The following is an 11466-nucleotide window of genomic DNA, read 5'->3' as shown; positions in this document are numbered from 1 at the left end:
TGTGTGTGTGTGTGTGTGTGTGTGTGTGTGTGTGTGTGTGTGTGTGTGTCTCGGAATGGCTGTTCTAGGAATGAGGGTGTTGGGTAGCTTTGTTATTAAGTTCAAAGAGAAGTTTCTAAAGGGAAAATAAAATCCCTGTTTCGCTCAGATATGGCTCATTTTCTGAGGCAATGTCAAGAGGCACAAGATCAAATCTAGCTTGACACTATCCAGTACAGAGCTCAGCAGTCTCTAGAAGCTGGAGCTAAGCTGCAGCTTAGCTAATGAGAAATCTCCATCCTCTGCCAGCACCTCAGGGGCCCATCTCCTCCTCTTTGGCAACCAGAATACAAAGAGAGCTCAAAGCAGAGTTACGACCTAAAAGGTCACCCAGAGCATTCATTTTGCAAGCTCCCTACTGGGCTTTTCCAGAAAACACGAGCTTGGTTTTACAGTTTAGCTAGAATCCATGCCAGTGGCCTTCACGCTTCAACCTGGGGCAGGTTTTAATGAAACCTAAATGATACTTCACACATTGTCCTACCACTGGCAGTGAGGAAGCAGAGGAGGTGGATCAAACACAGCCGGGCTGTATCATCTTGTTTATTCTTTGGGTGTGACAGGAGCAATTGTAAAATTCAGATGAAATTAAAAGTTAAGAGTCAAAGCTCCCAGTGTAAACATTTTGGTCTGTTATTAAGTTTATTTTCACCAGTAATAATCAGAAATGCAATAAAACCATTGTTCTGTGAACATTTGTGCATTCCAGTGGTTCAGCCTATAGAGCCCTCAAGTGGAAGTTTGGGTGTCGCCATTGTGTCTTTTCTAATTTTTAAAATATTTCTTGAGCCTATCCCCTTCTCACCATCTCCACTGCCACTCTCCATGAGTGTTTGGGTTGTCACAACAGCCTGGCATCTTGATCTCCTGGCTCCAGTCTTGCCCGCTTCGGTCCATTCATCATGCTGCCTGAGTCTTCTTTCCAAACTTAAGGGCTGTGGGTCAGTTCACTGCACAGAATCCTTCAGTGACCTTCAGGCCTTTTCTAACAGCCTCACTGCTCACCTTCCTGGTCACATCTTGTCTTAGTTATCTAGTGCTGCTATAACAGAAATACCACAGGTGGATGGCTTTAACAAACAAATTTATTCTCTCACAGTCTAGGAGGCTAGAAGTCCAAATTCAGGGCTCCAGTTCCAGGGGAGCTCTTTCTCTCTTTGTTGGCTCTGGGGAAGGTCCTTGTCATCAGTCTTCCCCTGGGTCTAGGAGTTTCTCAGCACAGGGACCCCAGGTCCAGAGGATGCGCTCCGCTCCTAACTCTTCTTTCTTGGTGGTAGGAGGTCCCTCTCTGTCTCTGCTTGCTTCTTTCTTTTATATCTCAAAAGAGATTGGCTCAAGACACAGCCTCATCCTGTGATTGAATCCTGCCTCATTAACATCATAGAGGGTAAGATGTACAACACATAGGATAATCACATCAGATTACAAAATGGAGGACAACCACACAGTACTGGGAATCGTGGTCTAGCCAACTTGACACACATTTTGGAGGGACACAATTGAATCCATAACACATCTCTTGTACTTGCCTCTCTCCCCATCTTGTTCTCTGACTCAGTGTTACAGCTACTCAGGACTACTTGCAGGTCTTCAAAAATGCAACCTTCTCTCTTGTCTCTGTGTCTGGAATACCTTTTTTGATGGTTACTGTTTGTCTCAACACTGAACTATACCAAGTGTCACCTCTGGGAAGTGTTCCCTAACCTCCCTTGGGTCAGGTACTGTTCACACTCTAAAAGCACATGATGCTTACTTCCCTTCCAGCACCTACACTGTATCCTAACTGGCTGGTTATTGGTCAGCAATGGTCTATCTCTCTGACTAGCCTAAAAAACACTTTAAAAGGTCAAAATCACATATTTCTGTCCATTGTGCCTTGTAGAGAATGCCTGGCACATAGTCACTGATCCATGAATATGTTTGAGAAGGCATGGATGCATTCATTTTTTAATTTAGTTTCTCCCTCCCCCATCTGTGAACATGTGTGTGTGGGTCTTTGTTTTGCCAGATGTGATATGAATAAAGTAATACTCAGCATGCTAAGTTCTCAGGAATATAGTGAGGATGCATAAGATAATGTTAGGATCAGTTAGTAGAAGACTCTTGCCACTCACCTTGCAGTATCATTAAGTAGCTGCCTACTGGGTCTCCGTAGAGTGTCCATGAATTAAAACTCCTGTGTTGTTCTAGGTCAGCTGTTGCCAGCAAACCGCAATACACCGAGTCCCATTGATCCTGACACCATCCAGGTCCCGGTGGGTTATGAGCCAGACCCAGCAGACCTTGCCCTCTCCAGCATCCCTGGCCAGGAAATGTTTGATCCTCGCAAACGCAAGTTCTCTGAGGAAGAACTGAAACCACAGCCCATGATTAAGAAAGCTCGCAAAGTCTTCATCCCCGATGATCTGAAGGTAAATTGGAACTGGTAATCAGGCTATGGGTTAGCAGAAAGTGGGCTCAAGAGGCAAGTTAAAAAGGTGACCCCAGGAAGATCATATAATTTAGTGAATGAAGGATTCATGACTTCTGATCATATTTCTTGCCACGTGATTCTAGGCAAGTTACCTCCTTTCTGGGTGTCTTCTGAAATACTGCCTTTCAAGTTTTGATAATGCACAGGAATAAGGAGAATCAGTAAAATGTTGGAGAGATTTGAAGCCCGTGAAGGAAGGAAACCTGCTACTATCAACCAGGAAACCCATGAAAACCAATAAAACCAAACCAAAATCTTTCAAGGTTAGAAACAGAAGGACAAATATTGGGGAACAGCATCTAGACCTCATAGTCCTCCCACGGTTACCTTCCGTTTGGAAATTTCTGGATAACTAACTGCTGCCATTTCCTATACACCTCAGAGAATTAACAGCCAGAGACACAACCTGTCTCCACATTGCCAACCGTGGATGACCAGGGTGGGATTTTTAAAGGAAGCTAGTGGGTTCTCTGACACTACATATAATATTCATTTTATAAATTATCTCAACAAAAGGTTAATTCCTGGTTGGTTTTCTCTACTATGTTGACAGGACACGTTATTTATAAAGGGAAATAGATTTACCTTAGGAAGTCAAATACAACTTAAAATTAATCTGACACATTTAATGATACCTTAGGAGAAGAGAATTCTGCTTTCCAAAATTATACCAAGTCTAATAGTTCCAAAATAGAACAGCTTTTGCTTAGTCTTTGCTTAGAGATTTTTTGTGTTTTATGCGTCTTTCCAATAATACGGACAACAGAGATATGACTATATCTATATTCAAGGCATTGGAACTAGGCATCATTAGCCGTTTTCTAACTTCTGACGCTATTCTATGAACCTAAATATGATTCACAGATAGAGACAGTCCTGTACTGAGAAAATGGGAGCTTGAGACATTGTGCTGGCACTGATTTAGACTAGTTACTCCTGCTTTTATTATCTAGAAAGAGCACGGGGAGAAAAACCAAAGGCACAGTAGCTTAAGTGCCTGGCAGATTTAAATCATTGCCATTGCCCACATACCTGAGGGGACCCTCCGTGATACACAAGCATAGACTGCCAGGGCTGAGAGAGACCTTGGAGATCCATTAGTCCAAATTTATCATCTTGTACTTGAGGAAATGGAGAAGCGGAAAGGTGAAGTTAGGTAAACATTGCTAGAGAGTCAGGTCTAGCCTGGCCCCCAGGTCTTCTAGCTTCCTGAAAGGCTACATCAGGAGTCCTTAGGTGATAAGTCAATAGCTGCCATCCTGTGAATCATAAAAGTGCATGGTCAAAACACCATAAAACCAGAGGTTCAGCCTGTATGGCCCTCAAATGGAAGTTTGGACATCTCCGTTGTGTCTTTTCTGAGGGAGTTGATAGACTAAGATGGAATAAGAGAGGCACCGCAGGATTGGGTCCTGAGCAATTAAATATCTTCTTTCAATTGAATGCTTTTCCTGGCCTTGTGTTTTTAGCAGTTCAATTCTGTGTGTATTTTAGAGCCTTCTCTTAAACTAAACCAGGGCGTCCATCCAGCATGGATTTCCCCTTGAATGGAGGTTAGTGGTTTGAAAGGATGCTGCTGACTGATAGATATAACTTCCAGCCAGACCTTCAGAGTCTCTACATTTACATGTTCAAAGCAAAGGCAGGATTACTTGGTAATCCAGGTAACCTTGGCAACACAGAGGCCATGTGAAAACCATCCATATTACTGCTGCCAGGGCCAGGTTTGACCTTTTCACATAGTGGGTGGGGAGCAGGCAGGAACATTCTCCTGTCATGTGTCCTTGGGTTTTGTTTTTCGTTTTTTTTCCAGTTATGGATGAAGCCTCAGGCCTCAGACAATAAGCTAGTGGAAAGCAGCAAGCAGAGCCATGCCATATTTCTCCTTCTAGCAGAGAGGACTGAGCTGGGTGGGAGAGGTGTTTGTGGTCCGCAGCATGGGAGGAGCAAACTGGTTGAGTAGAATGGCCCTGGCCAAAACTGGTCTTCCCCACAGCTGCCTGAGCAATTCATTTGGGTTGGCATGCATTTCGTAGGAGAATCAAGGGGTGAGATACAGAGATTCCTAATGGAAAATCTGTTTAATCACCTTGATTTCTTAACAGTTTTAAATGCCCATTTATTAATTTGGCAAATATTGTTCAAGTGCTGTGCCAAGCTCTGCATTAAGGGCTGGGGATACAGGGTGAGCCAGTCCTTGCCCTCATGGAGCTTCCATTCTGGCAAAGAAAAAAGAGTGTCGACCTCTCAGGGGGGTTCTTGCTGGGGAGGCTGCATCAAACATGAGCTCGTTGGGAAGATGATGGAGCAGGGCTGAGTGGGTCATTGCTGGGCAGGGGTAACTGGGCAGCAGATGGTGCCGGGGAGATAGAGAAGGGTACAGGGCACAAAGTGCTTCTCTCCTCCCCTCCAACCATTCTGTGCTGGCAAAGGGAGGCAGGCTGGTTTTTCTAGTCCAGAACGTTCCTTCTGCCCTCACTCCTGCCTGCTCCACCCTCTACCCCTACTCCCAGCTGGCTCTCACCTGAGAAGTTCCCTATTCCGCACCTTTGCCAGTTCACCTGCTTGTGTGGACAGGTGAGGTGAGTGAAAGCACTTTGTGAGCAAAGAGCTCTAAGAGACAGAGAAAGTGGCTCTTGTCCTGAGGTCAGCTGGTGACTGCCTGGCCCTTCAGACCTGGTCAGGACTGTCCTAAACCACTAAGTCCATGGCCTATGGTGGTCCACCCCCTCTCCCCCACACAAACTTCCTGTCATTTCCCAGGGGGTGTTCTCATGGCCACCCTCGCCTCCCAGGCCTCTATTACCCTGTGTGCAGGCTCTGCTTTATCATAAGTCAGCCCCTCTTTCTAGTGCTCTGGGAACTCCCAGAAGCACTCGGGTGTGTGGTAGATTTACTGACAATAAGAAGGGGGTAGAATTAGAGTTTATATCAAAGTGACACAAACAATTTCCATCAGAACTGGAGGCTTCACTGTTGTTAAAATGCCTTTAGGCCCCCTCACCACTATGAAGTCATTGATGGCTCTTCCCAACCTCTCTTCCTCCAGCTGTCTTCTCTCCCCTTCCTCCAACTCTCCTGCTCCCTTGCAGAAGCACAAACAACAAATTTCTCCCTTTGTATTACGCAGACACCGAACATCTCCCCCAACAGCCATTGTACACCTGCCCCAAGCCTACTTATCCAAGTGTTCTCCAAAGCACAGCCTCCTCCCTAAGAATGGTTGGTACCAGCTCTTAGTTATCTAATGCTGCTGTAACAGAAATACCACAAGTGGATGCCTTTCACAAACAGAAATTTATTCTCTCACAGTCTAGGAGGCTAGAAGTCCAAATTCAGGGTGTCAGCTTCAGGGAAAGGCTTTCTCTCCCTGTCACCTCTGGGGGAAGGTCCTTGTCATCAGTCTTCCCCTGGGTCTAGGAGTTTCTCAGCACAGGGACGCCAGGTCCAAAGGACGCGCTTGACTCCTAACTCTTCTTTCTTGGTGGCACGAAGTCCCACCTCTCTGCTTGCTTCTCTCTTTTGTATCTCAAAAGAGATTGACTCAAGATACAACCTAATCCTGTAGACTGAGTCTGCCTCATTAACATAACTCCCTCTAATCCTGCCTCGTTAACATCATAGAGATTGGGATTTACAACACATGGGATAATCACATCAGCTCATGAGATGGTGGACAGCCAAACAATACAGGGACTCATGGCCTAGCCAAGTTGATATGAATTTTGGGGGAACACAGTTCAATCCATAATACTAGATATTATGAAAATACTTCTATCTTGTTATGAAATGTACGAAAAGCTGGGGTGCTATATACATAAAAAGAAAAACCTGTTGCTGTCAAGTTGATTCCAACTCATAGCCACCCTATAGGGCAGAGTAGAACTGCCCCATAGGGTTTCTAAGGAGCAGCTGGTGGATTTGAACTGCCGACTTTTTGATTAGCAGCCAATCTCTTAACCACTCTGCTACCAGGGCTCCCCGTATACATACGATATATGTATATAACAGTACTAGCTTGTGAATGGCATACAGAGCTACCTGTACACGCATTTTGTTTCACACTTTCTTGTCTCTGTGCAGGGCAGTTTTCTCCTGAGGGTAGTGGGCAAGTATTGGGGCAGACCCCAGACCTTGGACCTTCCTTGCAGCCTTGGCCCCAACCCACATGACCTCCTCTAATGCCAACTGCCCCTTGGAGTCCTAGGGGAGTGTAAGAACGGCCTCACCCACTTATTCTGGGTGGCATGTACCTGCAGGTATTAGCCTTGCTGGGATTGAGGGATTTGCTTTTGCAGGTTATTGAAAGAAGGGAGTGGCAACTCAGGCAGCAGCACAATAAATGCACTGGGAAGCTCTAAAAGAAGATTCACATCTCAGTTTTCCTAGGAAGCTCCTCCTTTCTTCAGGCAAGGCGGCAGGCCGGGGTGGGGGAGGGGTGGGGAGCAGCAGTGGGAGAAAGGAGAGATTGGGTTCACGTTGACCACAGTTAAATATTACCCAGGTTAATTAAAGCCTAGAGAAGAGTTCCAGGAAATTAGAGTGAATTATTTAAATGCTATCCACCAGTGAGTGCATTGATTAGTGGCAGGTTGAAGGGTTTTAAAAAAAATGTTCTGCTTTTTAATTACCAAATTGTACATGCCCGTTATATAATCTAATAGTTCAGAAGGCTATAACGTAAAAGGCGAGAAAGAGCCTACCTCTCCTTGGCCTACTTCCTTCTAGAAGCACCACTTTTAATAGCTTGGTATAACTCCTTTTGGGTCTTTTTCTATGAATTTATAATATTACTGTTTTTTTAAATGAAAATGGGAAGAGGTCTTGCATAAAAAACAAAAAAACCAACCCTGTTGCCATCGAGTCGATTCCGACTCATAGCAACCCCATAGGTCTTGCGTAGTTCTCTGCAAATGGCCCTTGTTTCCACTCACAGGGTGGTGTATCATGAACATTTTCCAGTTCAGCTGGGTCATTATTTTTAACAGCTGCAGCGTATTCCTTTGTATGACTGTATCATAATATACTTATTATATCTCCTACTGATGCATAATTAGGTTTTTTCCATTTTCTCTATTACAAGCAATGGTGCAGTAAAAATTTTGCGCCTGTGTCTGTGCACACGTGCATGAATATTTCTATAGGATGAAATCTAGAAGTGGAATTGCTAGATCAATGGGTACATGCATTTAAATTTTTTATATTTCCAAATTAAGGAACCCTGGCGGTGCAACTGGTTAAGCGGTCGGCTGTTAACTGAAAGGCTGGATGGAAGTTGGAACCCGCCTAGTGGCTCTGTGGGAGGAAGACCTGGCCATCTGCTCCCTTGAAGATTATAGCGTAGGAAACCCTATCGGGTAGTTCTACTCTGTCACATGGAGTTACTAGGAGTCCAAAATCAATTTGAGGGCACCTAACAACAGAGACATTTCCAAATTGCCTCCCCAAAATATTATACCAGTTTATACACATACCAAAAAGCATGTGAGTGCATTTGGAAGAAAAGGGTTCTTAAAATTTTAAGCAAGGAGAGTGAAGAAATTTGGTAAGTAATATAGGGTGTGAGGTGAGCCCCTTGCTTTCAGTCAGTCTCTGATCTCTGCCTCGCTGGGCACATACCGCTGCTGTCGTATGGGGCATAAGCAGAGAGAGTCTGAGCCTGTTGTGACAGGTTGGTCCTTGCTCCAGGAAGGAAGCCATGACTCATGGACCATTCTCTCAGGCATCCAGAAACGGTAAAGGAAGGAGACACAAGTAAAGAAACCTGGGCTGGTGCCCCAGCACAACCCTGAAGCCTGCCAGCACCCTGGCTGACACTCAGCTTTTCTGAAATCTAATATCTTCTTTCTTTTTCCTTCTTTAACTAATGAGCAGGATGACAAGTACTGGGCAAGGCGCAGAAAGAATAACATGGCGGCCAAGCGCTCCCGCGATGCCCGGCGGCTGAAGGAGAATCAGATCGCCATCCGCGCCTCGTTCTTGGAGAAGGAGAACTCAGCTCTCCGCCAGGAGGTGGCTGACTTGCGGAAGGAGCTGGGCAAATGCAAGAACATACTTGCGAAGTACGAAGCGAGGCACGGGCCCCTGTAGGATGGCATTTTTGTGGGCTGGCTTTTGAATACATGGACAGTTTGTATCCTGTCTGATAGCACCACACCCAAACCAACCTTTCTGTCATCAGCACTTTACCAGAGGCATAAACACAACTGACTCACATTTTGGTGTGCATCTGTTTGTGTGTGTGTGTGCACGCGCACATGTGCTTGTGTGTGTGGTCAACAGTGAGTGTGCGTGCGCGTGTGTTCCTTTGCACTTGCCATTTTAAGAAGCTCTCTCATCTTTTAGTTCCAAAAAAGAAAGGTGCCATGTTTTTACTGGACTGTGAAGACCTCTCGTGGGTTTTCCTCCCCTCCCTTCTTCTCCACTCCTTCCCTTTCAAAGTTAGCTTCATGCTCCATCTTATGTGCTCTTCCAGGAGCCTCACCTTGGAGTTCTCCAAGAAGGGCCCTGGTAAAATAGTAGATCTCAGTTTGCAAGAGGACACACTCTTGTTTATGTTTAATCTGTAAGTTACCATGCGAATAAGGTGCACAAAATAACTTAGCACTACAGTGCAGCTCTATTAATTTATAGGTTGCTTTCCTCATATTTTCAGTTTTGGTGATAATTGTCTTCAAATTTAAAGTGCTGGTTAGATTTATTAGGTCCCACATTTACTTACTGCTATCTACTAAGTTTCCTTTTAATTCTGCCAACTCCAGATAAGTAAGAGTACTGTTATAGAACACAGAGTGTGTTTTTGCAGTCTGTACCTAAAGCAATAATCCTATTGTACGCTAGAGCATGCTGCCTGAGTATTACTAGTGGACGTAGGATATCTTCCCTACCTAAGAATCTCACTGTCTTTTAAAAAGCAAACCTTAAAAGTAATGCATTTGAGCATGCCCAGAACATCCTCAGGACCGAGAAGCAGAGGAGAATGCAAGGTCTGAGAACGAGGGGTTAATTTACATGAGCCAAAAAAATGTGTTTTGGAACAGCTTTTAACAATTGACGTGTTTGGTTTGGTTTTCTGTCCTCTCCCGTACTTCTCCTCCCCTCGCCACCCCATTTCCACTTGACTTTTTCCATATCCCTCTTGATATTCAGAACAGTTCAGTTACTCAAGATTTGGTTTTCCCCCTTTTTGTAATATATATATTTTTGTGAATTATACCTGCTGTTTTTAAAAATCAGTTAAGTTAATAAGTTGATGTTTTATAAGACCCTTTTTCCTAGTGGTGTCATTTTTGAATGCCTCTTAAATTAATGATTCTGGAGCTTATGTTGCTTATTCTGTGTTTGCTTTGGAACGTATGTGCTTTTATAAAGTGGACTTCTGAAAAATGAATGTAAAAGACACTGGTGTATCTCAGAAGGGGATGGTGTTGTCACAAACTGTGGTTAATCCAATCAATGTAAATGTTTACTATAGACCAAAAGGAAAGATTGTTAAATTGTTTAATGTTTTTACAGAGTAATTATAGGAAGTTCTTTTTTGTACAGTATTTTTCAGATATAAATACTGACAAATGTATTTTGAAAGACATATATTATATATAGCAAAGAGAAAAGGAAAACTATTCCGTGTTTTAAAATTATATAGCAAAGATATATATTCACCAATGTTGTACAGAGAAGAAGTGCTTTGGGGTTTTTGAAGTCTTTAATATTTTAAGCCTATTGCTGACACATCAGCATGTTTTCTGCTTTAAATTAAAATTTTATGACAGTACCAAGGTTTGCCGTGATGAATCCTGCTCCTAAACACATAAGGAGCATTCTTATTTCCTATTTGGTCTCAGAAAGAAGTCGGTTAATGCCACCCAAAAGCACAAAATGGATTTTAGTCAAATATTTATTGGATGATACAGTGTTTTTTTAGGAAAAGCATCTGCCACAAAAATGTTCACTTCAAAATCATGAGTTTCTGGAATGAAGCACTGTTGCAAGTGCCCCGAACACTTCTGTTCTCTGCAGGAGCGTGTATCTTATGCAGTATCAGGTTGGCATCGGTGCTATGTGTATGGTTTATAACTTGATAGATATTATGACTTTCAGGATGATTGCTCTTTTATTTCACTAAGTTGTATAAAGTCAAGATTCTGATGTGACTGCAAAGGAACATTTTGTGCTAGATTAATTAAAATACCCTTTCGTCAATGGGATTTTCCAGTTTCCTGCCTCCAGAGTATCTAATTCTTGTCTCATCTGGTGGTCTCCTTGTGAGTCCATCAGCAGTGGTTCTCATAGTGTCATAGTCTTGGGAAACCAGACTAGTAGGATGTTCCTGCTAGGTATCCATTTTGTCCCAAGTTACAGATTATGGTGGAAGATGGGAGAGTTTTGGAAATGAAATATAATATAAACATTTGAAAAGCTTAAGCAAAACTGAGTAAGAGCTATTCAGTGGAAATAGCGTTGGACTTTTTATAGGTGAAGAGGCTAATTGCAGCAGAATTGTGAAATGGCAATAGTCATTAAGACTAGTCCAGAGAAATCAATCTGTGTGTGTAAATGGAGACACATTAAGTAGAGAAATGTTTTAAGTGTGTTGAGCCTTTAAGTGGAGAAGTGTTGAAGGATTCCTTCGACCTTGGACCATCCAAATTCATCAAAGTATAAAATGGTAACTGGAAAAAAAAAAAAAAAGAAGCCTATATCTGAGCACTGGTCTTTCTTGGCATTAGGTTGTTTGTATCCAGGGATCATTACAAATGTTTTCTGCAGAAGAAATAAAAAGATAATATAAAAGTTATTCTTTTGTGTGCCAGGAAAGGTTTCAGAAACCTACTTCGTCTTAAACACTTTGGAGTCTGTACAGGTGCCTTATATGTAGGTCATTTACACCACACAAACACACATACATGTGAACACGCACTCCTGGACTCACCGCCTGTCTGCCCAGGGCAGCT

The 11466-nt window shown here is 43.3% G+C and overlaps 1 protein-coding gene across 2 annotated transcripts in view; it reads left to right on the top strand.

Moving 5' to 3' along the window:
• HLF (HLF transcription factor, PAR bZIP family member) overlaps window positions 1–11118 on the top strand; it is a 59295-nt gene extending 48177 nt beyond the window's left edge. The window contains exons 3-4 of one of the 2 annotated variants that reach the window (XM_012555993.2): window positions 2230–2450; window positions 8387–11118. In XM_012555993.2, the coding sequence (XP_012411447.1) occupies window positions 2230–2450; window positions 8387–8602 (437 nt within the window). In that variant the 3' untranslated portion in view covers window positions 8603–11118. The remainder of the gene's footprint in view (window positions 1–2229; window positions 2451–8386) is intronic. The other variant, XM_004377906.2, reaches the window with a different exon arrangement.
• Window positions 11119–11466: the final 348 nt, after the last annotated feature.

The sequence above is a fragment of the Trichechus manatus genome, unplaced genomic scaffold (assembly GCF_000243295.1).
Source record: "Trichechus manatus latirostris isolate Lorelei unplaced genomic scaffold, TriManLat1.0 scaffold00054, whole genome shotgun sequence".
NCBI classification, from domain to species: Eukaryota; Metazoa; Chordata; class Mammalia; order Sirenia; family Trichechidae; genus Trichechus; species Trichechus manatus.
This window is presented reverse-complemented; position numbering and strand designations above follow the sequence as displayed.